This window comes from Harpia harpyja, chromosome 21, assembly GCF_026419915.1.
Source record: "Harpia harpyja isolate bHarHar1 chromosome 21, bHarHar1 primary haplotype, whole genome shotgun sequence".
Taxonomy (NCBI): domain Eukaryota; kingdom Metazoa; phylum Chordata; class Aves; order Accipitriformes; family Accipitridae; genus Harpia; species Harpia harpyja.
The window spans coordinates 1,611,534-1,638,715 of NC_068960.1; the positions used below are offsets into that span (position 1 = coordinate 1,611,534).

Sequence of the window (27,182 nt, forward strand, 5' to 3'; positions counted from 1 at the left end):
CGCTGTGCCGGAGCATCGTGGGGCCCCGATGGAGCTGTGTTGGGGAGGGTGGCACTGGGGGGGGGGGGGACACACCGTGCCGGAGCAGCACGGGGACCTGGGCGTGCGGGTGCGCTGGGGGGGGTGTCTTGGAGAGGGGACGCTGAGCCGAAGGGTCCCGGGGCTGGGCTGGCCCCAGCCGTGCAGCGGCACTGGGGTCCGCACCGGGGAGGGGACGCGGTGCTGAGCACCGCGGGGCAGGAGGGCCGTGGCGCGGGGCAGGGGGGTCCGTGCGGTGCCACCGTCCCGTGGGCAGCGCGCTGACCCGTCCCCGCCGCTCACCCAGCTCGGCCGTGGAGTCGAAGAGCACCGTGAGCATCCTGGACGACATCGGCAGCATGTTCGACGACCTGGCGGACCAGCTGGACGCCATGCTGGAGTGAGGGGCGCCAGGGGCCCCCGCGAACCTCAGGGCTTACGTGGGCACAAGGGCACAACGATCCACGACCCCCCCGGCCCCGCTGCCCTCCCCCTGTCCCCTTTGTACAGCCGTCCCCTCCCGGACATCCCGTCCCTCGGGGTTTGCACAAAGAAGAAGATACCTCAGGATTGTGCTCACGGACTCGGCGCCGGCTCCGGCAGGACTCCCTTTTGCAGAAGCAAAAAAAAAAAAAAAAAAAAAAAAACAAACGAACAAAACAAAACAAAACAAAACCAACAGAAGAAACAAAGCAACACGTCCCGGACCGAAACGGCCCCCGCCGGCTGCCGGGGCTCCGGGGGTGGTCTCTCTACCTACCTGTCCGGTGGCTGCCGCCGTCGCGCCCGTGCCCTGCCGGCCCTGGCGCCGCGGGTCGCCGCGACCCGAATGTAGCACAAGCCCTGCCCGGCACGGCGGCTCCGGCGGCGGCGTGCCGCGTGTCGCCGATGGCCTTTGCCGGTGGCCGTGCCGGTGGCGGGTCCGGGTGGGTAAATGCACTTGGGTTTCTTTTCTCCTTTTTTAATTTTCCTTTTTAAATTTTCTTTCTTTTTCCGTCGTCGTTCGCCGGGGGCGGGCAGGACGCGGGGTCCCGCCGCGGCGTCGCACCGGGCTGGGGGCTGCCTCGTGGAGGGATGCTGCCCCGAGGGGCGCGGGGGCCCGGCCGCGGGGCTCCCCTTCACGGGGGCTTCGCCTCAGGCGTGGGAAGGGGGTTTTGTTTGCGTTGGTTGCAAATCGGGGAGCGAACGCCCCATCTCGGGGCCCTCGGCGGCGCGGGTGGGGGGCAGCGGGACGTGCCCCTGCCTGGCCCCTCCCCGCCGGGGGAGAGGACAGTGATAAGCTATAAAGAAGTATTAATTTATTGGAGGGGAAAAAAAAAAAAAAAAAGATATAGACCAGATTTCCCCCACCCCCCAAAATAATAAAAAGAATAAACTTTAACAAATATATATTTAAAAGATTTAAAAATATTAGCAATTATATATAAAGCAGTTTAAAAGAAATCAAGAGAAAACTGGATTTTAGCTTGAGAAAAACTATTAGATTATACTAAGCTGTGTGTCTTGTGGCAAACTCATTCTAAGAGTAGCACAATATTTACCTTTTCTCTGGGTGGAAGGTACGTGCAAGCAGTTCTGTTCGGGTCTTTCCGTTGGGATTCAGTGTCACGTCTTTATTTTTACACCGTTAAGAACTCAAAGGATGTGCCTTGTTTTATGGAGGTTTTTGTTAATTCTTATACTGGAGGTGTTTCATTTCTTTTGGAGTGTCTTCAGGGTTTGGTTTTGTTTATTATTTTTTTTTTGGCATTTGTTCGGTGTGCGCGCGTGTGGGTGTGCGTGTGTGTGCACGCGGGGGTGCGTGTGCTCGCGTGCGTTCTCCAGGACGCACCACTGTATATTCATGTATAAACTGGAGTTGGAGTCTGGTTCAGTCGCTTGAGTCCTGATGAATGCATTTTTTGCTTGTGGTTTCAAAACAAAGTGTTGCTGTTCCTTTCTTTTCTTGAGACGTACAGAGTGGTCTCTCCCTCTGCCTTCCTCTCCCTCCTTCCCTCTCCCCCGTTTTCTCTCTCTCCCCCTGTCTCTCCCGTTGTGGTCGCTGATCCAGATGTGTTTGGCACAACTTTGAAATTTCTTTAAAAAAAAAAAAAAGACTTTAAAAAATAACAAAAAAAAAAAGATCACCCGCCTGAAAATATCTGTTGAAAAGAAAAAAAATATGTATCTAAAAAAAAAATCCTTAAAGTTCTACATGATGGATATATACATATATATATTTTTTATGATTAAGTTATGGACTCTGTATCGTATCCCATCTGTCAAGCTATGCATCTTGGTGCTTCTCCCTGCTCTTCTGTGCTTAGATTTCACCTCTACTCGTCTTATTCTTCCTATTCTGAATAGTAGATGGCTCGTGGTGCTGTGAAGAAGTTTGCTCCTATACGAAGTCTGGCAACAAATATTTAAAGAAAAATAAAAAAATAAAACCCCTGCCGGGCTGACACCACTGTTTGTATCCAAAAACCATCAGCCATCGCGTGCAATGGCTCCCGCCGTGCAGCCGGGGCTGATGGGCAGCCGCGGGGTCCCGGGTCCATGTCGGCAGAGCAGGCGCGCGGGTGCCGGATGCCGCGGTGCACGCGGGTCCTCGTGCCGCGGTCGTGTCTTGCCGGGTGTACGTGCTGCACGCTCCGAGGCCACCCTTGGGTGCCTCTGCCTTGGCCGGGCCGGGTGCCGGTGCTGGGGGTGCTGCGGGGTGTGTGGCAGCCTGGCTGGCTCTCCCCCCGCAAGGTGCCCGGTCCCTGCACCCCATTTTTCACAGCGGGTGCCGTAGCCGTGCCCACCTCTCTGCAGCAGCCAAGCGCAGCTCTCGGCAGCAGCCGTGGGGTGGACGGGCGCAGGAGCTGCTGCTGGACCGGTGCTGGCCGCTGGCTCCCTCCAGGAGCCTGCAATAACTCACGCTGGCCAGGAACAACTCTTTCTGCTTTTATTGTCAATGAAGAAATAATCAAATCTATATTACAATCTTAAAAACAGTAGAAAATGTGAGTAAAAATGCAACGGAGGCTTTTTCTCTTTAATGTGGAGACCATTATTACAGGGTGGTGAACAATGGGCTTGTGTTATTTGATTTGAGAACTAGCTGTGGCATAAAAATCGTACCTGGCTACTCAAGAAAACACCTCTTCCCAGACGGATCAGCCTGACATCTTGGCAGTAAAATTAAATACTAGAGACAGAAAGGGGTCGGGGTCCCAACCCAGGGCAAGGCCTAATGCTCAGTTCTACCATTTACAAGGGGACCAGCCTCCCAGCATCACCTCCCCGGCCAGGCCGGCTCCCGCCTGTCACAAGCTGAACCGTTCAGTCCCATCACTGGCCGAGGGCTGCACTGCATCTGCACCGCTGCTCTGTGGAGCTGCCCTGGCCCCAGAGGATGCTCCCCGGCTGGGGGGACGCAGGCAGAGGAGGGCACCCTGCGGTGCGGAAGGTGCTGGCAACGGAATGGCTTCCTCTGCGTTTCCAATCATATATGGCAGATCTGAGGGAACGTCTGGAGCATCCGTGGGCCAGACCCCATCCTGAGAGCTGCCAGCCAGGGTCCTCGTGGGTGGGGGAACCGGCCGATGGGCAGCAGCAGGCAGTGGTCGGTGCGGAGAGGAGCTGCAGCAGTTACTTCATAGTGGTGTTAGTCACCCAGCAGGCCGACGGAGGGGAGGAGTTTTTGGTCTTTCAGTGTGCAGGACTAGTGTGGCACTCTCGCTAGCACGTCCAGACCTGCGGAGGAGAAACAGGAGCCCATGGCAGTGACTGTTCTGAGAGGCTCTGTGGGCTTCTCTTCATCCTCTTGGGGAGCTTCCCTTTGGGCTTCCAGCATCCACAACACCCTATGTCAGGAGTTAAACCTCCCACCTGTTGAGAACCATCCCCTTGTTTGAAGACCGCTCCTAACTTATTTAATGCCCTAGTTCCAGTACTGGAAGAGACCAAACCATCAAGGAGAAGCCTGAGGAAACCAACCTTTACAGTGCTGTCCACGGCGCCGGAGAAGAGGCGGCCCCTGGAGACTGCGAGGGCAGTGACGCTACCCTGGTGTCGCAGCAGCGTCTGAGTACAGATCATGTTGTCCATGCTCCACACCTGCGGGCACACAGGAGGCGTGAGCCAAGCGAGCGGCACGGGACTCTGGCGCATCCCAGGCACCGGGAGGGAAGGGGGACGCTGCATGCCACAGGGTTCGAGCCAGGTGACACAAATTAAATATGAGGCCACGTGGCATGCAGGGATGAGGATCCCCCGTCCTCCCTTTCCCTCAACGCTGTCCATATTTTAACAAATGCACAGATGCAGCTGCACAGCCCTGGACACGTACCCTGAGAGACCGGTCATACGATGCACTGAAGACTTTGGTTTGATCTGGCGTGGAGATGACAGCGAGGGCATAGACTGTACCCACATGCCCGGTCAGCGTGCGGACTTGCTCCTTTGTCTCTATATCCCAGACCTGCGGGAAGAGAGCAGGGCTTGGAGATTGCACTGGGCTGCACGCCACCGACTTCTCTTCCGAGAGGTGTTTCCACCTCCACGCACACCTCTAGGGTGGGTGCTGTGCACCCATGCTTCGGGTGTGCTATGAAGGGGACAGGCAGAGCCAGGCGCCCATCTCCTTGCCCCTCTCCCCCAGCCTCAAGCCAACAAACGCATCAAGCCCCGCAGCCCTTACATGGATGAGGTTCTCGTAGGTGCCACACACAATGTGGTGGTTTGTCACAGCGATGGAGTAGACGCTGCCTCCCGACGTCTGCAGCACGTGGACGCACTCCAAGTTGCGGATGTCCCAGATCTGAAAGAGACGCCAGAGCAAAGGCAGGATGAGACCCATGCAGGGACCCCTCTCCAGGAGGGAACTCCCTTGAAGCTATTCTCCAGCCACGCACAGAGTCAGCCTGGCTCCATGTGTGCCTAGATCACATCTTTAAGGACAAATCTGTCCAGCTGGGAATGTTCGGTACTGATGAGCAAAGTCCTGCTGTCTTATTTAGCTGCCCAGCTTTGAACATACAGGCTGAAAAAGTTGTGGAGATTGCACACTCTTTGTGTGTGACTATGCACACACGTGCACAGACAACCTAGTCCGTGATAGCACTAAAAACGGATGCAGACAAATTAACAGGGATTTATTAACACCGAGGAGGGCAACTTCAAACTCTCTTGTGTCACCCAGATGCTGAGAGGTGAACTATTCATCAAAGCCTGAGCCAACGCAGATTGAGGGCATTTTGGAAACCACACGCAGATTTATGGTAACTCTGCAGCCAGACAGTGACCTTCTCCTCTTATCAGCAGGACTGTCAGCACAGATAACGCTGCAGCAGCTGCAGAGGCAGTGTGAGGCGCCATGGCTGCGAGGCCGCGTTTTATCTTAGCGAGCATCCCCCAGCAGCTGCGCTCCCAAGGACCAGCCAGATCCCAGCCTTTGTGCCTGCGAAGATGCAATCAGCACAGTAAAATCTAGTGTGTCAGCAACGCTACAGCAGTGCTCTCACATCCTAGCAGCTACCTTTTGTCCTGCTCCACCAACCCATGCTGCAGAATACAGATACATAGAGGCACGGAGAGAGCCGATGGCTTACAGTTGCCACAAGTCTCAGGGTCCCACCTTGATTGTTTGGTAAGATCCACTGTAGAGATAGTTTTGAGAAGCCACCAGTGCTCGCACCCAGTGATTGAGACCTGTCAGTTCCTTCTTCAGTTTGAGCTCGGTACCTACAATATCCCAGACCTGTGGAAAGCACAAACACACACACAGACATAGAGGAGAGTCTCAGTAGACGGGGCAGTGATGGGGCAGAACAGGTCAGCCTCTAGCTCGGGAGCCAGGCGCTGCCCACCCCTGCCCAGCCAGCCAGCACAAGGTCCTACCAGATCACTAAGTGGAACCTCATGCTGGCTCTCCTGCTCAGTGGGAATCGCCTGAACCCACTGACTTGCAGATACAACACACAATAACTATGCTGAATAAGCATGTTCCCAGAGGGCCCGGGAGAGCCAGCTTGGAGCCTGCATTATCACTGGCAGAGACCCTTCCCTAGCAGAGCCATGGGCTTGAAAAACCTAAACCAAATCTACAGTAAAGAACTGCTCTGGACTTCCACTCCCAGCCCGTCCCTGCAAAGCTCCATTCCCACAGCTCCTGGGAAACCATGGCCAAAACCCCCCGCACGCAGGGACCAAGAGATCTTACCCTGCCACTCCAAGCAGCACTACTGGCCTGCTCGGCTCATCTGGCAGAAAGTGGCTAGGGACGACAAAAAACAAAAGGCCCCAAGTTCTCCTTCTGCTTAGTGCTGTCTCATTGCTCCTCCAGTCCTGAGCACTCTCTAGATAGCTGAACCACTCCAGGCCCCAGATAAAGAAAAGAGCATGCGCCCTCTTACAGATGGATGGTCCCATAAGCTGTCTCACCAGGAGCTGGAAGCAGAACCAAGGGAATCTAGCCAAGGCTTTAAAGGGCAACTTGCAAAGCTGTTCCCTGATTTCTGCATGCTTTAGGTAAAAAATGCAGATTCAAGATCCTTTGGAGGGGGTTTCAAAACAGGCAGCCTGAATGCCCAGCCAATTCTGAACCCCAGACCCAATTCCCAATGGTCTGAGTATGTCTGTTGGGGGCCCAAGGACAGACACACTCAGGAACTGCCAAGATACTCCACCTGCAGTCTCAGGTTTACAGAGTTAGAAGAAACAAAGTGGTTTTTTCAGCCAGGTCCCAGAACATCTTTGACTTCAGTGCAGAGCACAGAGCCAGCAGTGCTGGCTGCTCTGTGTAGCTGTGCTTCTCTGTGTGGCTCAGGAGAGTGTACTTACAAGGTCACCTACAGACCAAAATGCCACTTTCTTCCTGTTTGGACGCTGCTGCCTGACAGTTTGTACCACTGGTCCCCAACTGGACCAAGAGGAGCCACCCCAGAGCTCTACCTTGATGGCTTTGAGAGAGCCACTGAACAGCATGTTGTGCGAGGAGACCAAAGTGCAAACAGGATTGTCATGTGCTCGGATCGTGTTCACTTTCTGCAGGTTTTGAATATCCCAGACCTGCAAAGGAGAAGAAGAGTGCCAGTGAGGGGCAGGGGCAAGTCCCTTGTGCTGAAGCCCTTCCTCTTTGCCTCTGGAGGCAGGCAATCACACACAGGCAGAAACACAGGCAGGACAGGGCACTTGTATGAGCCACTGGCATGGCCTGATCAGGACTGACCACCCTGCCCCAGCTCAGAGCACCAGCCTCCTGCTCCCCACATAGGAGTGGGGAGTGGGAAATCTAGCCTGCAGAAAACACCCAAATCCAGCCCACGAGTAACTCGGCTGATGGCAGTGGATAAAGCGCACAGGGGTTATCAGTCTTACACCACTGGCAGCTGAAGAGCCTTATAGAAAAAAGGATGCAGGTCCCTGCTCTACAACAGCCTGGGGCTGGCCTGTAGATCTCACATCCCAACTGTGAAGCGGAGCAGGGGTCCTGAGTACTCACAATAATGGTGCAGTCAGCAGAGCCGCTGTACAGTTTGTTCCTGTAATGTCACCAGAAAACAAAAGGAGGTCAGCGAGGGAGAGCAACGCGTGCAGGGTCCCAGCTCGTTCCCAGGCACCGTGCTGGGCGAGGAGCTGCAGTCCCACAGCCTCAGCGGGCCAAGACTAAACACACCAACCCCAGGAGTGGAGCCCAGGTCTCGTGGGGAGGCTGGGCTGGATCAGCCCTTTGAGCAAGAGGCCGGGCACCCCGCTGGTGACCAGGGAAGGAAGCCAGGACAGCAGGGGAGGCCAAAGAGATATGTGCTTTGTCGATTTTTAAAGAGCAAAGAGGCAAGACGTGCCTCTCGTGCACAATCTTGGCACGTGCAGGACCAAAGATGGGAGTTGTAAGGGCCCCAGTGCTCTCCCCGCTCTCTCCTGCAGGGGCAGGTGTCCCTCTCCACTCACCCCTGGATGCAGAGAGCCAGTACAATTCCATCGTGACCCTCCAAGGTCTTTTGGCACTTGTATGTGGTACAGGTATCCCACACCTAACAGGAAACACAAGTCAGCAGAGGGTCACATGCTGGCAGACAGAGCAGCTGGGGACCCGGGCAGGATGTCAGCAAAGCCACAAAAGCACCGAAACGAGGAAACAGGCTGTCACCTGGGCACCTGCCTTCCGGGTTCCCAGGCAGAGATAAGCTTGTCTAGGAAAGGAAATTTACTGTAAAGGGTCAGGTTGAAGTTAATGCGACACTGGACAGCAGCACACATCAGCCCTCTCCAGCTCTGCCTTTCACAGCCCAGGCCAACACAACACACTGAACTGGAGAGGCAGCTCTCGGGCTCCTGCTTTAGCAATTCACACCCCATCCTAGGGCTCCAATGGCACAGCACAGCCTCCTCTGCCACTGCAAAGGTTTTCCCCACTGACTACACACCACTCTCTCAAGAGAGGGAACATGGAAATGTGGTGCCCAGAGCAGCCAGGACAGGGGAGAAAGCTGTTTTCTTTCAATAAAGTACAGCAACATCCATTTTCTTCCATGTGGCTCTTGCTATCACTCAAAGTAACTAAGCCAAAGCTCTGCTCCTGGCAGGGCTAGTCGTGGCAGCCCGCCTAGCTCCCCAGCCCAGCCATCAGCCACCAGCAGCCAACATGGTGACACTGGGAACTCTTGTTTAGGTTGCACTGGAGCAGTGCTGTCAGTTTGAGTTACTGAAAACAGGACAAAGAAAAACAAAAGTGCCATAAAGTGAAAAAAGGACACATCTGATCAGGGAAAAAATTTTTTTTCTAAGATGACTTTTTATAACAAGGGAAAATAAAATCAGAAGCTGAAATAGGCTTGAATGCCCTAAGCACCATACAAAGCAAAACCAGCAGCAGGAGGAATGAAATTCTAATCAGGGCTTTGCAAAAACCATTTGTCTCTCCATTTCACTATCACATAGTGTTTCCTCACAGACAATTTTGCCCAACTATAGTTGCAAAGAATCATTTAAGATTCTTTGGGGGAAACTTTGGGAAGTGACATCCCCCCACTCCACAAACTGCAACTCAGCTTCTGTCCCACCTGAAGCACATTTACAAATGCAGAAGATACACAGAATAGGCAAGCTCTTACCTTAATGGTTTTGTCTGAAGAGCCACTGAAGAGCAAATCTCCTATGGAGTAAACGCACAAACACCAGACAGGGCCCTGGTGTCCCACAAAGGTCCCCTTGCACTTGAAGATCTGCTGAGGATCATAGGCTACAGAAACAAGAGGGCAGGTGAGAGGTGGGACAATAGTGCCACGCCATGTCACGGTGAGTTTGGAGGGGACAGAGCTCCCTGCGCTGGCCTGGCAGGTCCTCCTTGCACTTCATGTTGTTGCAGGCCAGAAGGAACTGTGACACCCTCCCAGTCTGGCTGGAAGATCTCATGTCCCACCCTTACAGCCCATCAACTTATCATTGCTCTGAGCCTCAGGACTCATCTCCCTAATGCAACTCCTGGGCTGGACCTAGGGAGGCCAGAGATGCAGGGTCCACTTGACACCTCCCCCCAGCAGCTAATAACCCTGCAGCACTGTGAGTTCCCCTTCAACCAGTGCTTCTGGCAAACCCTCCCACCAGTATCTCCTTTCTGTGGCAGTGGTGACCCTGTGAACAAATTACTGCTGCACCCAGAGACAACTGTGCATATCTGTGACCTCGCCTAAAAGGGCTCACTGGGCCATCCCCCCAGACCCAGCCTGAGAGGATGAAAACCACATGCATACTCACATCCAAGGATGCCCATGTTGAGCCGAGCATTAATGTGGGAGAGCTCGTCCTGAAAAACAGAACAAGCTGCATGAACTGCAGAGCCATCAAGACCAGCCTGCCCTTCTGGACATGGCTTTAAGACTGTCCCCCTCCACTGCTAAACCTACTCTTGCCTTTGGACAGGTCTTGACTCCCTGTGAAGGCCCTCCCTCAGCAGCTGACTCATTCTCTGATCGAAGGTCTCCTGCTGTAGGACTCTATGCATACGTCCCTCTGTCACCTCCCTCCGGAGACCATGGGGCTCTGACAGCATCTCAGACCTGCACTAAACTCTTCAGTATTCAGGCAGGCACAGAAGTACCTTTCAGAATATACTGTCCTTGCTCTGCCATTCACCAGAATGCTAAAAATAATCGAATCGGTTATGGGGAGTGCTTGCTCAGCTGGGCTCTTGAAGCCCACCTTACTGGAGAAGAACTGGAAGGTCTTTTTGTAGTCTCCTCCACAGTCCGGTCCCTACTGCGTCCACAGGGACCCTCTTCATTAGCATGCTTAGGTAAACCAGGGCAAGCTCCTCCTAATCAGTAGATCCAGTGGGATGCAGTCTGCCTGAACTAGGGAGGAATGTCTATCCAATATCAGTGCTTGAATAATGTCCAAAATCATGAGACAGCTCTCACTCCCAGTTTGCTAGCAGGGATCTGCTTATCTTCCTGCTTTCTCTGCAGGCAGAGAGAAGGGCATACTGTCCCTGGCTAGTATAACAGGTATAGGAGTGCCCAGGCTTTGGAGCAGAAGGCTCTCTCCTTGCTGCAGGGGTCCTTTCCTATGTTAACACATTTCCAGAGCAGAAACAGGCTGAGAAAAGGCATCAGAACCAGTTAAAACGGCAGCCCAGATGCAGTGTCCAGAATGTGCTCACTGAGCTGTCTTTAACTCAGCCCAGAGGAAACCTTCACCCACACCCCAGCTGCACTAAAAGCAAATCAAACCTGGGTCAGCAGAGCCAGAAAAAGGAAGGAACCACAAAGACTCCCCACACTGCAGGAGAAGCCTAACTAGTAGCAGAGCCAGCTAACTGCACGCAATCCCTGCTCCACCCCAGGGCCCAGCTCCCTCCTCACGTTCAGCATGGAGGCGTCCCTGCGGAACTCCATCAGGTCCTCACTCAGCTTGCTCTGGTTCTCGTCCAGCACATCTACAAGAGATGGACAGGCCCATAGTCACTGCAGAGTCAGTGATGGTGTCCAGGGAAACAGGCAGAGGACACCTGCTGCCACCTAACCTCTGAACAAGGAGGGAGAACCCACTGCTGTTAGCAGGGAAAAGCAGGAGGGTGTCTGCTACTCAAATGCAAATTGTACTTGGATGCTGAAGACCCAGTAAATTTCAGAGGCAAGACAGGGCTGGCACAGCAAAGGTGTCCAAGAACCATGCTCACTCCAGGATGGCTGCACTGTTGGCTATTCAACTTCCTGATTTTTATGGGGGCTTGCGTCCATGGACTGCACAGGAAAAAGTCACAGGAGAAAGGTGATAGCCGCCTACAGACATTTCTAGGACTTGCCATGTGACCGGTGACTGCAGGATTAGGTCCCGTGACGTTCTGGCAGCAGAGAAGTCAATGGAACCCCTATTTGTTCCTCTGCAAGGAATATCTGAACCTCCTGAAACCTGCTCAGCACCAGTTTTAAGCATGGAATGAATCCTGTAATGCACCATCCCAACAAAGAGCTGCCCTGTCCTTACAGCTCTGGCCGCAGAGCTCATCCATTGCAGACTCACCAAACTTAAGCTCCAGGTTCTTCTCCAGCTGGTCAATTTTCTCTGAGAGTTTCCCCAGCATGGAGCGCAGGAAGGCAATTTCCTGGTCCTTCTGGGCCATTGCCACCTGCATCTCATGGAAACGATCGTCTGTCTGCTGCAGGAACTCCTTCAGACCCTCGAACTTGCATGTCTCCAAGTGGGTCTCATAAGTGTCTTGATTTCCTATGAATGTACACCTACAAGGGGAAGGCAGACGCTGGCTGGAGCAGGGCCACACTGGAGACCTCCTTGCTTAGCTGGCTCCTCAGAGGGAGGTCTAAGGCCTGTGTGGGTCCCCAGCTGTTCTGCTCCTCCTACCAGGAGCAGTGGTGCTATGGTTCACCATCCTGCTGGGTGCAGGCAACTGCAGGGCAACAGAGAGGCCAAGCAGCTCCCATTCTTCTAGCCAGGGCATAGGCCCCAAACTGAACTGTCTTACTGTCTGTCTGTCTAGGTAGTTGCAAGGAAAAGCAGATCTTGGGCAAGAGACAGAATGTGGTGTCAGTTCATGTGCTCACCAGGAGTCCAATCTAAGAGCCATCAAAACCAATAGAAAAAACTGCAGCTGACCTCAGCAGATGCTGATTTGGCCCGCAGCGTGGCAGGGAGTCAGGGCTGCTCTGTCAGGACTTGCCTTGCTCTGCTTCTGCCAAGACATCTCTTCCTGCAACAGTAACCTTAGCTGTGCATCCTGCAGGGAACCCCCAGCCCGGGCTGCACTCCTTGCTCAGGTGACAGTCAATCCTCCAAGGCTGATCACTTCCCTTGCCCTGGGAGAAGGACTGGTTTGACAGACACTGCCGTGGTGCTCACATTACTCTTGTACTTGTCCTCCTCCCTTAGTGGCTCTGGCCACAACCACTGCTCTGACTCTCCTCCAGCTGGTCCTTCTGCCTACGCACTCCTCCTCCTCCTCGGCTGCCAGCAGGGCTTACAGCTGGGCAGCGTGACCTGCCTGTTCTCAACAAGAGGCTCAGGAGCTGCCTTCTGCAAGCCCTGCAAGCCTGATCTCAGTCTCAGGCCAGTAGCTGCAGTAGCTGAAAAGTAGCTCAGAAACGAGCTCCGTGCATCTTTCCCACTAAAAAGCACCAGCTCCTTACCCATATTTGGAGTGGGGACACTTTATGTGCTCGCACTCTTTCAGATGTGCCTCCAGGTTCATTTTCAGCAGAGGTGGACAGCTGGGGTTATTGGGGCAGCGAACCGGCCTGTAATCACAGCTGCTTTCATGATCTCTGCCCATGGAGAGAAGCAAAAGAAGGGAAAATCAGCAGTAAGCAAAAATTAATGGAAACAACACAGATCATCAGTAAAGGAGCAAACCAGCCCTGTGAGAGTGTCAGGTGATTGAAAGCCTCCTGCTCTAAGACTGCAATTACAGCTTTAAATTGTCATTTGGCCAGTAAGTTGAAAGTAATAATAGGTCACATTTACGCAGGGAACATCTACTTCTGCAGCTGATGGGCTGAGCCTTCAGGCAGCTATCAACAACAGGCAATCGCCAGGTGATAGGGAAGACAGTGAATGCATTTAGGACGGGGAGGGAGCTAGATTTCAGATTCCTAGGATATAACTAGGATAACTCCTCTTACAAAAAGAATCCCAAGGTCTCTGCTTGACCATAACCACAGTGTTTCAACCCAGATGTGAGGTGGCTGCCTTCACAGTGTATCCCCTGACACACTGCTGAGACACTTGGGTAAGCTGAGAGCAGAGAACAGCATCCTTTCCCTGAGACCAGCCCATCTGCCATCATCCTAAGACTGACACATAGTGGAAAGAATTGTCTCCTCAAGTCACCCTGCCCATTCCCACACCCCTGCACGCCCCAGCAGGGCACTGCTGGCAGAAGCTGCACTGTCCCCAGGAGCCGCAGGGCAGCTCAGATATGACAGCAGATTGCTGGTGGTAGAGCCCCTTCCCTGGAGAAGCTGCACGCTGGTAACAAGTCACTTACTTCCTGGCACTCAGTTTAATTGTAAACGGACATCCACGGGGGTCCACCTCGAAGGCAGCGGGCTTGCTGCTGGCTGCAGGCCGGCAGCCATACTTGCAGTGAATGAAGAGCTCCCCAATCTGCTCAGCCACCGCAATGTTGTTAACCACTACAGTCAGTTTGGCATTGTCCACGGGGCACTTCTCTGCCAGGTAGGGAAGCGAAAGAGAGAGTCAGCAAGGACTGAGACACTGCAGGAGCATTTCCAAGAGCCTCTGCATGGACATTTTTTTTTTTTGCCTTCTCTGGCCAAGACAGCCAATTCCCAGATGGGTGGCAATGGAACGAGCCATGAATATTCACACAAGGTCTGCAAGCCACTATCTCTGGTTTGTCTTGGGGCTTGGTGAAAAGTTACAGTTTATGTTAATCCATGATAATTTGAGCTAGCTGCCAATGAAAGAAGGCCACACTAATTCAGACTACCTTGTGCTTGCTGAAGTGTGAGAGTATTCACGGGCAGTGACCACAAATCAGCAGATGCCCCATACATAACCCATTCCCCCACCGGGGCCTGGGAATCAGCTCCTCTGCTGCCAGCAGGGCACTGCAGACCAGGGATGCTGCAGTGAAGCAAAGACACGAGCTTTGAGGGCAAGAACAAAACTGAGCAACTCAGGATTGCAACTGCAAAGCCTTTTGCTACAAATCTGTGGTTGGGATAGATACAGCACAACATGGTGACAGGGGATTAGCATGCGAAGCAGAGGGACCCCTCACATGTGGAAGACAAACATCTTAAGGCAGAAAGAGCTGCTGCTTTGCTGGACTCCCCAGGGAGCCTCCTCAGGGCTCGCTGTTCTGGAAACACGAAAGGCTTGGCTTTGTGCTGAACAACAGCCTTCCAAGAGGGGCACAGGCTTGTGCCAAATCAAGTCTTTTTTTGTAGTGCAGAGTCCAAACCAAGTGGGAGCTGGTTAGGCCAGGCCAGCAGCCAGACACTTGGGCTCCATCAAGTTTCTGGAAGAGCTGGGTGAGCTAAAGCAGCTCTGTGTGCTGCTGCGCATGGGCTCAGTCAGTGGCCAGAGAGCTGGCACTAACGGGAAGGGGGAGGAGGGGTTTGATGGGTCTCTGCCAAACACGGCCCCCCTGTTGCTCGGACAGGCAGCCACAGAAAGCTTTCTGTCTGAAATCAATGGGTCAAGTCTGGGCGAGACATGTATTATCCTGGGATTATCCATTGCATATTCCAGGATTTGAGAACATCCTGTGCCCAAGAGCCGGGCCCAGCCCCCTAGTGCCCATGCTACAGCGCGTACCATCAGAGCTTGGAGCTGCACAGCCACCCATGCCCCAGCACCACACTGCTGCAGTGGCAGCCTGTGACTGACAGCTTGTTTTAAGCCTTTCAGACATCTTTCTGTGGGTTTCTTTTTAAGTGAAAGCAAACAAACCAGAAAATAACAGTGTTTTGGCTGCATCACACAAGAACAGTTCTGTACTCACCAGATGTTAAGGCACATCTTCTACAAAATGTGTGCTGTGGAGACAAAGAGGAACAGCAGTGTCAGCGTAAACAATATCGGACAAATTATTCCCTGTGGCTAACGATGGGGAAGGTGGGAGATACCAAAGCCTGTGGCTCAGGGGCCTCAGCAGCTGTTCTGCCTGCTATATAGCTCAGTGCGCTCTTGAGTCTGCACCGCAGGGCAAAAACCAGCTGCTCAGGCAGCTAAGAGGACAACATGGGTCCTGTTCCTGAGAAGTATTAAGCACACAGTTTGAAGCTTTGAGGGTTCTGCCCTGTTCCAGATCAGGCCATGATCATGGTGCAAGCCGAAGCCACTGGCATGTTCTGCCACATTCTGATACTCCTACCCTCCAAGTCTGCATGGTGTTTCCCTACTTCACCCTCCAGTTTAGTCCATGTCATTCCTCTCACTTCCCCGAGAAGTCCTCAACGGGAAGAACAAGGGGAGTCTGGCCTCTCCCTGTCCTTGGCCAGTCAGCCCATCACATATATCCCTCTATAGCTCTTTTAACGTAGCTGAAGCTGTTGTGCTGTCAGGTGGATGGGACAGCTGGTTTGTAAGCCCATTAAACGCACCGTAAATTTTGCCACTTTAAATAGCTCTCTATTTCTCTATTCTTACAGCAGAAATGTCTGTAACAATTTAACGTGATAAAGTAGCAAATACAATCTAACATGCTAATGAATATAAAGAAAGGAACAAAGGCTGCAGCATTTCCCTGGTCCTGCACTTGCCCTGTGGGTTCCCTGGAGCCTCCTCAGCCACATTCCCCTGCCACAGGGCCAGCGCTTGGCAGCAGCACTGGAGAGGCTGCAAGTCACTCTTCAGAGCTGTTATCTGCTGCCCTGCTCAGGCGGCCTTTTCCTGCCCTGCACAGCTGCATGGTGCTCTCTCCAGAGCTGCCAAACCAGGACTGCAAATGAAGCCAGTCTGTTTCCTGCAGCAGATTTGTTTTGTTTTGTTTTTCCATATTAACCAGAAAATCTCAGTGTCTCCATGAAGAGCTGCTTACTAAAATGGTGCAGAACTGCACCAACTTCCAGCACCTTTGGGGATAGCACCCTCACTGCAATAAACAATCCTGCTCTCTGCTTTTGTTGCTACAGCTCCATCCTAGCAATCAGAAGCACGTCAGAAGCATTAGAGAGCCCATCACAAAGTCATCTTTCTTCACATGTAGCAAAGAAGCAGGAATAATATACAGTTTCTATTAAATCCCAGTAAAATGGAATATGGAAGAATATTCATAATACTCTGTGCCTTTCATTAGAGGATCTCAAATCCCTTTGCAAGCATTAACTAAATGAAGCTTCAAGCCATTCTTGTTTTATAAGAAACACATTCTTCACAACTGAAGAGCAGCCGTTCCTGGGGTGCCCAGGAGGCAGCAGCACTCTGCAGAGCCCTTCAGGAGAGGGAATAAAGAGTTTAGACCTCACTGAAGCCACACCAAGGAGACTGAACATGGCCAGCATAGGGAGGCTGACAGTACAGCTCTCCTGGGAAAAGCCATCCAATTTTAAGCGAGCCCCAGGCTTCTCCGGCTAACTGCAGAGTGCCCCGCACACCCCATTGCAGACTGGTTCAGAGCTGCCTTGTGTGGAAATCTAACACATGTCCATCAGCATCTCTGCTCCTACGCTGGCCTGGCTTCCCTGGTGAGGGGCTGCCTCATCTTTGCTCACTCAGGCTGACAGTCACTGGGGACAGTCACTGGGGACAGGTCAGGGCTTGGCTATAGCTCACATAAGACATCTGTGGAGCCCACGCTCGTGATTTGGAAGAGTACTGCCTTACCCCACAAGTTGTGATGACTGGATCCTTAAACACACTACAGCACAGTTGGCAGCACAGCTTCACGGACGGTTGTTCAGCAAACACCAGTGGCTCCTGAAGAGGAGAGAAAGGGACAAACAGAGCACAAGGATTAGTCCAAACCCAAGAGCCTCCAGCTCTGCAGAAAGAACAAAACAACTTTTCAGCTGTGAGCCTCAGGGACCCTGGGGCACAGGGCACACTAAGGATTTCAATATCTTGAAATAAACTTTTGTCTGGAGCCGCTGACCTCCAGTATGTAAGAGGTAGAGGAAGAATGAACTTCGGAATGGCTGGAGACCCTCAGCTCATCACAAACTGGCGGCCACCAGCATCTGGCAGCATCAGGACCCGACAGCAAAATGCACAGACCAACTTCTTTGCTAGAGTGACTCAAGTTACCAGAATTCTGTGAGCTGCACTGTCTGGTACTTTTTGCTTGGTTGGACTGAACACTGTGTTGTCAAAAATGTCCCCTGTACTAAGCTTGAAGTTTAAAAGCCATTTTAAAACAGCTTGCCCTTTTGTATTTTTGAAACATCCTGAAGGAAGGGCTCTTTCATTCCCTTACGAAGCAGAAACAACATTGTTTCTGCCGCAATGGGCCCATCTCTCCAGTTTTGTTTACCAGCTAAGACTGCTGGAGTGTGGGCTCTGAGCACGTCCTCCCGTAGCAGCACAGCTCCCCACTCCACATCAGAGCAGGGCTTCACATTTCAGAGCATTTCAAATCAATCACTGCAGGTTGGTCTGTCTTTTCATCCTGTCCTGCTCTCAAAAATGCAAACACAACCCCCGGGGTTCCTAAATATGAAACACACACTTTTTTCCCAAATCTGTGGCAAAATGCCGCCTGACCTTTTATGCATCCAGACTGGGGTTAGTTACTGGGTCACAAGCTAAACTCAGCTTAAAAGTGTCCTCCCCCTACAAAAGTCACAGGTGGACAATTCCTTGCACCCTCCTGGGGCTTACAATCAAGTCAGTGGGGTGCCATGCAGCCCTAAATGCAGGATGGCGCTCTGAATCAGTGGGGAATTGTATTAGTCTTGCTGCCTGGGGCTAGACCACCAGCCTAAAGACTTACAACCCCCTACTGCTCTGCAGCAGAGCCAGGGAATCACACATGACTTTGCAAAGACTTTAGAGTTTTTCTGAGAAGCAGAAAAGCCTCACCATTGCCCCCTCTTTACAGATAGGGAACCGGTACAGAAGGAAGCTAAGTAATTTGCAGAAGTCAGTGGTGGAAACAAAATTAAAACCAGGAGTCCTGACAGCCAGGCTTTTAGTTGCCAGACATCACAAAAAATCTGCCCATGATAGCTCTATGTACTCACAAGAGTCCACTAAGTTACTCTTTTGATACTGAACTTCCTAATACTGCTCCTTCAGACAATCCCAAATACCTACTGGCTCCTCCTCTTCCTCATGGAGTGAGAACGTCGAGCGCAAGGACATGTTGGACTCAGAGTGCAATGAACGGACGGAGATAGCAGAGTCAGAGCGGCGTGGGGTGCTGATCGGAGGCTTCAAAGAGATAAAACCAGTTCTTGTTATTGCAAATAGTTCCCCCCACTCCAAAACCCTAGCACAGAGACTTCAAGCTCAGTCCCTCCCCTCCACAAAACTCAGCTGCTCCATTTGTTCATCCACTCTGCCAAGCTGCATTGAGTAGCCCCCAGAAGTAGCGCGTCTCACTGCTGCATGCCCTTCCCAGCAGCCGGGAACACTGCACCATGCTCAGAGACAGGATAGACATCATTCAGGTTTAACTTGCTAAACCAAGCTGACATCTAAATTCCAAGCATGTAACTTTCTCAAAGGTGCATTCGTTTATATACTTACCGTGCACACCCGCAAAGCAATGGTTTGGAAGAATTAATCCTTCACAGAAAGCTTTGTAAATCTCCCCCAGAGACAGCTACCAGCTTCTGCAATTTCTATAATCTCTGCAGCAGCACTTGTTGTTTCACTCGCTATCTAACTTCTGCCAAATTTCTTTGCGTAAGTGTGGAGACTTCCTTCTATTCAATTCAGTAACAGACTGGCTTTGTCGCTTCCTGCTCGGGAGGGGAGAGCTAAGTGGACATTGCATGCACCAATCAAGAAAAATCCCACTGGTTACGGCAGCCTTGGGATTGGCTTTGAGGGAACGTCGCTGCTGGAATATTAACCAGCAGCACATCTCTTAAGGGTGGAATATCAACCAGCAGCGTGTAGCCAAGATGCAATTTGGTGTCAAAGCAAAACCAGAGACTCTTCAGACCACGGGGTGATTGGAATCGGGGGTCTAGCACAGCTGGTAGCACAGCCACTGCTGGGTTACTCTGGAAGAAATGCTGCTGGCAGACTGGGAAGAGTGCAGAGAGAAGCAATAAAAGTCTTCAAGGAGCGGAATGGATGGGCTGACAAAGAAACGGGAGAATGAAGCCATAAGCTTCAGAGACTTAGCATCAAGAGATGACTAATGCCCAGGCTGCCTGCACCTGCATGTATTGCACCTGTACATGGCTTGATTGTAGCCTACATCAGTTGCAAACTCCTAGAAGTGCTGGCTGGAAGGAGCTCTGGAGATCGCTGGCCCTGCTGCCCACTCGAAGAGGGACTCTCCCTGGCCCTGGATCAGGTCAGCCCTAGCACTGCCCAGCTGGAATGGGGAAAGCTGCACAGACGAGACTCTGCCCGCCCCCGGCTCCTGTCCTGCACTACCTTGTGAGCAAAATGTTTTTTCCTCATGTTCAATCTGAACCTCCTGATCCACATTTTGTGCACCTGCCCTGGGTGAAAGTGTGTGACATCAGACCTAAGGACAGACAAAAGCAATGTAGGAGGCCAGTGGGGCAGTCAGGAAATTCAGCAAGGAAAGATGTAAGATGAGGTTCAGAGACTGCTGCCTTCCCCAGAGACAAACTATACTGCAGTCTGTGTGCAGTCCTTGCTGGGCTGCAGAAGAGGAGCAGACCAGGATCCTGCTAGTTCTTCACAGTGCTCTGCTTCTTAATTTTTATGATACTGGGATCCTAGGAGCTCAGAAATGCTGCATCTGCTTAGAAGCCAAAGCATGAAGCTCTTTTTCTTAAAGATGGCATATTTATTGGCTAAATATGTAAACCTTGAGGAGGAATGGTTATAACGAGGTAAATCAATTTTATATGTATCCATTAATTTTATTATTTTCCTCCACTAGTAACAGAAGTTATTAAAATAACAAGAATGACTGTGCATAGTTCCCATTCTGGAGGTGACACAGAGATCAGGGCAGCAAAGGCAGGCTCTGCAGGGAGGCATTTTTATCAAGAGCAACATCCTGTGTGGATCACTGATGGAGGGGGGAGGACTGCAGCCCAAGAGCACTTCCAGAAGGCAGGGGTGTGAGACACAGCCTTGCTAGGCTTGTGCAACACTGTGGACTCAGCTCCCTGTGTCCTGGCTGGGCTAATGCTGGTGTTAACTACGCAGGAGAGAAGTTGATGTGCTGAGAAAGATCACGCCGCTTGGGCTGCGGAGACAACGCTGAATGGCAGAGGTGTGCGCTGGCATTTACTGCCCCTCTAAGTATCTGCAGCCTTTTTTTTTTTGCCAAGCAAACAAAGCTAAGACTCGAAACACCTCACCTCTACAGGGTCAGCCACTGCACTGCTTCCCACTCCTCGCCTGGCTATTTAGACCTCACTTTGCAGCACTAGTCATGCGTAGAGCTGCCAGCACAAAGGAGACTGACTGCAGGGTGCTCTTGCACTGCAAACAGAACAGTAAGGCACGAGGACCACAGGACCCCCACGCTATGGGCATCTGCCCAGGCTGGGGAGGAACTCGTGTGCACCAAAGCCAGGGAGCACCAGGCCCTGCTACAGGGTTTGCGATTCAAGCCCTGCAGAGTTCAGGGGCAAGGTGGCACAAGGGGCACAGGCTTGGATTTAGGGGGATCTGTCAGAAGTGTCCCACCTCCCCAGGTGGGGAAATGTGCCAGGGCTATTTCTGCACTAAACATCAAGTCCATTTTCAAACAGACCAAGGATGGAGTGCTCAAACATCGTTTGATGGAAGACGGATAGCTTGTGGCTGGCTGGTAACTCAGTCCAGCCTCTGGTTCGGAGGTGAAGCTCCCTATAAACAACTGAGACTTTGGACAGCCAGTCAGCTCTTCATCCATTAGTACACATTTGCCCCAATATTCAGCTGTAATCTTTAGGTGCAGTTTCCGTGTCAGCGACAAAAGCAGCCTCCACTCAAAGGCTCTAGTACAGTCCTCGTTCCTGCTCCCTGTAGGCATACTGAGGCTAGGAACTCGTGGCACTGTTTTCAGGAAAGATGACAGCAGCCGCTCAATAATCCCCGCCTTGCATGCAGAACATGCTGCTCTGCTTTTGGTTTCATTAACAGAAGCTTTAAAAAGAAAGAAAAAGGGGTGGTGGAGGTCACAGGAGGGCTCTGACTCGTCTCCAGCTGTCTCTCTGACAGCTGACAAGCCCTTGGCAGCTTCTGGAGAAGGGAAAAGTTAGCTATCAGGAAGGGAAATCCCAGATTATTTCTTGACAAAGCAAAGGAAGCTTCCTAAAGGTTAGTGAGAGTTTGTCTGGAGCAGCAGGCAGAGCAGGGCTGTGGCGGTTCTGGTTTGTTAGCACCTCATGCTGCAGGCTGCTTCCTGAACCACTCATTAATCCTCTTGCTATTTTTGCTTAAGAATATTTAGCATTCCAGGGAAGGTGGGCTGAGACTGTCCAAGAGGACTGAGGCTCAGTCCTAGGAAAGATCTCTCCTATTCTTGGCTGTGCACCTCAGTTCATGACGCTGGGGTTTTCAAAGGAGTCAGGGAGCTTCTACATCAGACATGGCCAAATGTAACATCTTCAGCACACCCTACTCCTCTGGAAAAACCTTCACCTATGCTCTGTGAGAACTGCACAGCTCATGAAAAAGGTGCAGTGAGCACAGCACTCAGACCACTGGATCGTGCTGACAGCCAAGGGCTTCCTGGAACAGCGGCCGAGCACCATGGGGTCAGTGATGTGATGGAGAATTTCATTTGCCAAGGACAGGAGGCAAATGTTCAAAGGACTTTTTGGGGAAAAAAAAACAAAAAAAACCCCAAACCAAACAAAAAAAAACAAACTAAAAAAAACCCACATGCTGACATAAAACACTGCAAGATCTCTGAGCAACAGAAGGAACTTTATAGGATGCTGACAATAAAGCTCTTTGCAATCTGGTGTCAAATTTATTTTAAGAAGTGTTGTAGCTCCATACTGTTGCTGACCCCAGTCTCTGCCAGTGCCTAACTTCAGCAGCAGCAGTGATCCATTTATCCCTGGCTTGGAAGCTGGGTCTCGTAACCTGACAAAGTCTACAAGTACTTACTTAATTTGAAGTCTACTACTAACAGGCTTAAACCTAAACACGAGCTTGTGGCTATGAGATGTGGCTGGAGCACTAGGGACAGGAGAAAGTCAAGGCCTCAGAGCTATCCATCCATTCACGGAGGTTTGCTTTGCTGTTGCTGTTCTTGATTTAACTGATTTAGCTGATTTAATTTCTCTTTAAGCAGCTAACTGTGAGGCCTGTTGGATCACTAAATTCCCCAAAAAGAAGTTACTCAGAAGTGAGTGTGATGAATGAGAAAGCTGGATACGAAATTGGGAAGTGCTTTTCTGCAAAGATATTGTGAGGCATGGGAATGGTTTGTGTGAGAAGACTCCGATGATGTAATCCCCAGGAGCCGAGCATAGTGTCCGACATCCCACTCTGCAGGTTTCAAACCTGCTCCCTGTGGTCAGAAGCCCCATCTGGAGGTAGAAATAGGAATGGATTTTGTGTACTGCTGGACGGTCCATCCAACACACCCTGATCAAGACTGACTGGCCTCTGTCAGTGCCCCAGACATCACTGACGGTAGCTATGTTTTCTCCCAAGCCCAGGAGACCCAGAGCACAGTGTTCACATCAGGAGTCAGGTACACCCTCACAAGCAGGCCTGTGGGATTTGTAGCTCCTGGGCTTTGTAACCACACACCATTTTCAAGCAGTCTGAAAATGAGCACCAGCAGTACCAGCCTAACGCCCTAGGTCAGAAACAATCTCTGCTTCCCCACTGCACCAACCAGGAAATGTTGAGGCTGGTCCTGCCTCCGGTGCAGACATCTGCCTCCGATATAACGCAGTGCACAGGAACGATGAGGGAGGCGGAGAAGTCTAGAAGAGCACCAGACATCTCTCAGTTGACATAATCAGCTAAGCCAGTGAGCAGGAGGGCTCCTGGCAACACCTACCATGCCATCGTCCTCATCTCGTGGGGAGTAGGTGAGTGTGCTGGAGGAGGATGGGGTCCGACGGTGCTGTTTAAAAGTATTGGTCCCGTCAGCTTTAAAGCAAATAAAAATAAAAAAAAGAAATAAAAAAAAAGCAAGCATTCAGGCTCCTCAGTAACATTTCCAAGCTACAGGTCAGTCTCTGTAGCTGTGAGTGTTCCTTAGAAAAGGAAAAGACTAGGGATTCCCCAACTCCAGTTCATGACCTGGACATATCAGTGCAGGCAGAACAACCCTCATCTCTGATAGCTTGCTGAAATGCATGCGGCCCTTTGAAGGTAGCTTGCCCAGAAAAGAGCACAGATAATACTCCACCAGGTGCATAGGTTGAAAATACTATTAAAAGGAAACCTTATACTCCCACATATCTCAGACACCAACAAAAATTGCTTCAATCAAGGGAGGTCTGGATAATCTTGTAGCACCAGGGAAGCATGCTAAATTAAATATGAGATATTTGTATAACGATCATGTTACTGACTTATATAAAATTTTGTATGTAAATATTCAGGAGTCCAAAAACATCTAGAGTCCACAGTCCTGGACAAATGTAATCTAAACATTTTCCTTGGGCAGACATTCATTTCCTTATCTAAATCACTGTCAAGTGCCACAGTTTATCTTTACTAGAGTAAGGATATTTTTATTCCAAAATGAAACCAGACCTCTTTCTACATTCACACCACGTGTCAGGGCTCAGACTCCTCACCTGCTGGACTTTGATGAACAAAGCACAAGAATTTTAAATGAGCAGGTACACTTGCAACCCCTCCTGTCTGAGCTAAAAACAGCCATCGGGGTTTTACCAAAGTGTCCAGAGTGACTCACAGTCAGGCAGAGAGTGAAGGTGGGAATTTTCAGCACTCGTAATGATTGCATGAGAAGTCACAGGGATAAATAAGATTTGGGACTGAGCTCTGTATCAGACCCTGTTGTACTATCCTAATTTCAGCAAGGGCCTCCCAGTGGTACTGTTAAGTCTGCCTAATGGGAGAAAATTTCTGTGCATGCTCATTTCCATCATGGCTGGTGATCAGATGCCATGATTAAATAACACTTGGGCTTCATAATACTAAAAACAGCACCTCGGCACCTGTCTGTAATGAACACGGTGATTCTCCCAACAGCTTTATGATTTGTAAAATAACAACAAAGAAAAAAACTGGTAGGAATCACACATAGTGCTTTGGGGAAAAGCTCTACGCGTGGAATACACTTACCCTTTGTGATGGTTGTCACAGCAGAGTAAGCTGGCCCAAAAGTTGTTTCCATTCTTGTCTGAAATATTGACAAAATTAAAGTCAGTGTGTATCACTGCAGCGCAGCCCAAAGGCTTGCTACCTTTCCTGAATTGGTCAAAAAATGTACATGTATATTTCCAACTTTTATCTGTGGATATTGTGATTTTTAAGAGGCAAGAAAATACTATATTTTCAACAGGCATCTTTTTTTTCTCAAAAGAAAGGACGAGAACATAAGAAGCAGCCCTAGCCCCTATCCTCTGCCAACACCACCAAGCCTTACCCCGTTAGTGTTTTCAGAAGTAGTGATGTTTGTTGTGCCACTGGAGAAACGATTGTAGCGAGCGTTCTTGTTTGAGCTCATAATCTAGGCCAGCATTTGTTAGTCATGGGAAGTTTGCTCTGTGGAAGAAGAAAGACAGAAAGAGAGTTAGGTTCATTGTATGTATTTTCCTGGGCTCAGAGAACACTCTCCTGTGGCATTAAGTCCAAGTATTTACCTAAACTCACACAAACCTGGATTTTCAGAAGCAAGTGGCAAAGACAAAGTCAGATTCCTTCAAATCATTCCTGGATGAGTGCTCAGTGCTTTCTAAAAATACAACTATCTTTTAAAGCAACTCCTTAATCGCCCAAATACTGGAATACCCATAATCATTAGCTGCTTTTACAAGTATACAACTGTTTTAACAGCAGATGAGACTTCTCAGGAGACTAAGTTAGCATCCCACTGGCCATTATACACATCAGTCTTTTCAAAATGAGAGTATGTACCAGTTGTGACTGACAGTCCCAGCAGCGAAGGCGGCTCTGTATCTGGTCCTCCCTCCCTCCCCGGTCTGAGTGTAGTTCAGAAAGCAGGTTGTCTGCTGCTTCCCAAAACACTTTGCACAGAGCAGTGATTAGTAAGCAGGGTCCTAAAAGGGAGTCCCCTCCACAAGACACAGCGATGGTGAAGACAGAACAGACTGTACCATGGCAGGCACAAGGGATTTCGGCTGAGGCACCAGACACAAGCATGAGGGCAGAAAAGGCCTCTGGGTGTAAAGCTATACCAGTAAAACCCTTATCCCATTAACTGTGAGGCTCAAGCTGAGCTGGCCTGGACTCCAGAGCCCAGGAAGCCTGTTCACTCGCAGCTTTGCGGCTCAGACCACCTTCTGAGTACACGATAGAAACATCCCATTCAGTCACCCGGGGCTTTGCTTTAGCACAAGGGGCTACGACTGCCTTCCTCTTCCCGGGACTTACCCACTGCCAGATGAAGGAAGAGGTGCCCGGGAAGCTCAGCAGCCCCACATCCTCGTCAGCTGGGGTGGCAGAACGGGACCCCTCCAAAGGAGCCCCTCTCCTGGGCAGGCTACGCAGCACTTTCTGGCACTTCCAGCCAAGGAACCCAAAGCCTAATCTTCCCTGCACCCCCAGAACTTAAGGCTGCGTCATATTCAAAAGCGTGATGAGCGCAGGCCTTGTTCTGTTCTTGTGATGAACTCAGTGGGGGTTTTGCTATTTAATTCAAAAGCCCTGGGCCGTACTGCTGAACACAAAAGCCAGGGCTAGATCTTAGCAGAAAGCAAAAATCCCATGTTTGATTTAGCTATATTTGCATTAAAGGAGTTCTTTTGAGCACGGTCTGAGCTACGAGGTCAAGGAAACCATGAAAGAAACCTTACTTCAAGAAACATGTTTGTGATTCTGGATCTCACTCCCAGTTTCTGCTCAGAAACAACCAGCAAAGTCTGGATCATCACCCAGAAAGAGAAACCCTCTCTCCTCAGAAGTCAGCAGAGGGGCTCATTTCTCTTCCTCCATTGTTTACACAGTTTTTTACTAGGTTCAAGTTTGCAAAGTCAAGTATTACACAATAATAATCTGCAGAAACACATGGAGTTTGCTTTCTTTAACCTCTGTTGAAACCTGATGCTGGCTTCAGGGCACAAAATTATGCTGTTGTCCCAGCAAATCTGACAAGACACTCTCAAAGTCTCCTTCGGAGCCAGGGTAGGAAGGAGCTGCACCTCCTCTCTGCTGTCATACAGAGATGCTTCTGGCTTAAGCAGAAGTTTCCATCGGAGAAGGCAAGGGCACATGAGCCCTCCTGCCCAGTTGCCCCTTCATCCTTGCAGCTGAAAGGTACTGCCTGCACTCGCAGGCTGTCCCAGCCTGCCCAAGGAGGCAGGGACCCTGTGTTCCAGGAATAAGCTGCTTAGGAAGGATCCTGATTAAAAGACCCCTTTCTGTCCAAGGTATAGTTAAGTCTTGGTACTCTCACTGCCAGCAGCAGAGTCCAAAAGCTAAACCAACAGACCAGACAGACATCTGCAGTGAGGACAGACAGGCCAAAAATGGTTTACTAAGACATAACCAAAATCTTTTTTTGCAGGACAAGAGCCAACCACCAGCGAAGGGCGCCTCGGAAGAAACACCCCGCAGATGCCTGCGATCGGCCAACGCAGAGCTCCCGGTCCCTGCCGAGACAGCACTGCTCCGGCCAGGCTTTCGCACTCCCGCTGCTCAGATTTCCAGCTTCAGGTGAAATGTCTTGGACATTTCTAGCAATTGGTTTTCTCTTATCAGAGGGTGACAAGTCCTAAATCTCCAAGCTCTTTATAAAGGAGACCACTGTGATTTCTCCACTTTACAGAAAGGGAAACTGAGGCTCAAAGAGAGACATGATCACACAACGTAGCTGTGACCTGGGACTTGCCCAGGGCCTCCTTAGCCCCAGCCCAAGAGCGTACCCACCTCCCCTGTGAGCCCCAGGGCAAGGCTGCCTGCACACAGGGCCTGTCGTGTCCTGCACTCACATTTTAAACACTGCAAAG

The 27,182-nt window shown here is 51.0% G+C and overlaps 2 protein-coding genes across 6 annotated transcripts in view; one reads left to right on the plus strand and one right to left on the minus strand.

Annotated features, from left to right (window-relative positions):
* CASKIN1 (CASK interacting protein 1) overlaps window positions 1–2,451 on the plus strand; it is a 33,771-nt gene extending 31,320 nt beyond the window's left edge. For both annotated transcript variants that reach the window (XM_052773186.1, XM_052773188.1), the window contains one exon: window positions 326–2,451. In XM_052773186.1, coding sequence (XP_052629146.1) covers window positions 326–422 — 97 coding nt within the window. In that variant the 3' untranslated portion in view covers window positions 423–2,451. The remainder of the gene's footprint in view (window positions 1–325) is intronic.
* A 482-nt stretch (window positions 2,452–2,933) lies between these two features.
* The window catches only part of TRAF7 (TNF receptor associated factor 7), a 36,382-nt gene continuing 12,133 nt past the window's right edge, over window positions 2,934–27,182 (minus strand). For 2 of the 4 annotated variants that reach the window (XM_052772827.1, XM_052772828.1), the window contains exons 2-21: window positions 24,641–24,759; window positions 24,337–24,394; window positions 23,078–23,169; window positions 18,223–18,339; window positions 16,795–16,887; window positions 14,972–15,005; window positions 13,487–13,670; window positions 12,630–12,764; window positions 11,509–11,726; window positions 10,848–10,921; window positions 9,742–9,790; window positions 9,099–9,226; window positions 7,936–8,018; window positions 7,487–7,526; window positions 6,937–7,053; window positions 5,621–5,743; window positions 4,685–4,804; window positions 4,334–4,465; window positions 3,982–4,101; window positions 2,934–3,738 (exon numbers count right to left, since the gene is read on the minus strand). In XM_052772827.1, the coding sequence (XP_052628787.1) occupies window positions 3,724–3,738; window positions 3,982–4,101; window positions 4,334–4,465; window positions 4,685–4,804; window positions 5,621–5,743; window positions 6,937–7,053; window positions 7,487–7,526; window positions 7,936–8,018; window positions 9,099–9,226; window positions 9,742–9,790; window positions 10,848–10,921; window positions 11,509–11,726; window positions 12,630–12,764; window positions 13,487–13,670; window positions 14,972–15,005; window positions 16,795–16,887; window positions 18,223–18,339; window positions 23,078–23,169; window positions 24,337–24,394; window positions 24,641–24,721 (2,013 nt within the window). In that variant the 5' untranslated portion in view covers window positions 24,722–24,759 and the 3' untranslated portion in view covers window positions 2,934–3,723. Of the gene's footprint in view, window positions 3,739–3,981; window positions 4,102–4,333; window positions 4,466–4,684; window positions 4,805–5,620; window positions 5,744–6,936; window positions 7,054–7,486; window positions 7,527–7,935; window positions 8,019–9,098; window positions 9,227–9,741; window positions 9,791–10,847; window positions 10,922–11,508; window positions 11,727–12,629; window positions 12,765–13,486; window positions 13,671–14,971; window positions 15,006–16,794; window positions 16,888–18,222; window positions 18,340–23,077; window positions 23,170–24,336; window positions 24,395–24,640; window positions 24,760–27,182 lie in introns of those variants that run through there. The other 2 variants (XM_052772830.1, XM_052772829.1) reach the window with 2 other exon arrangements.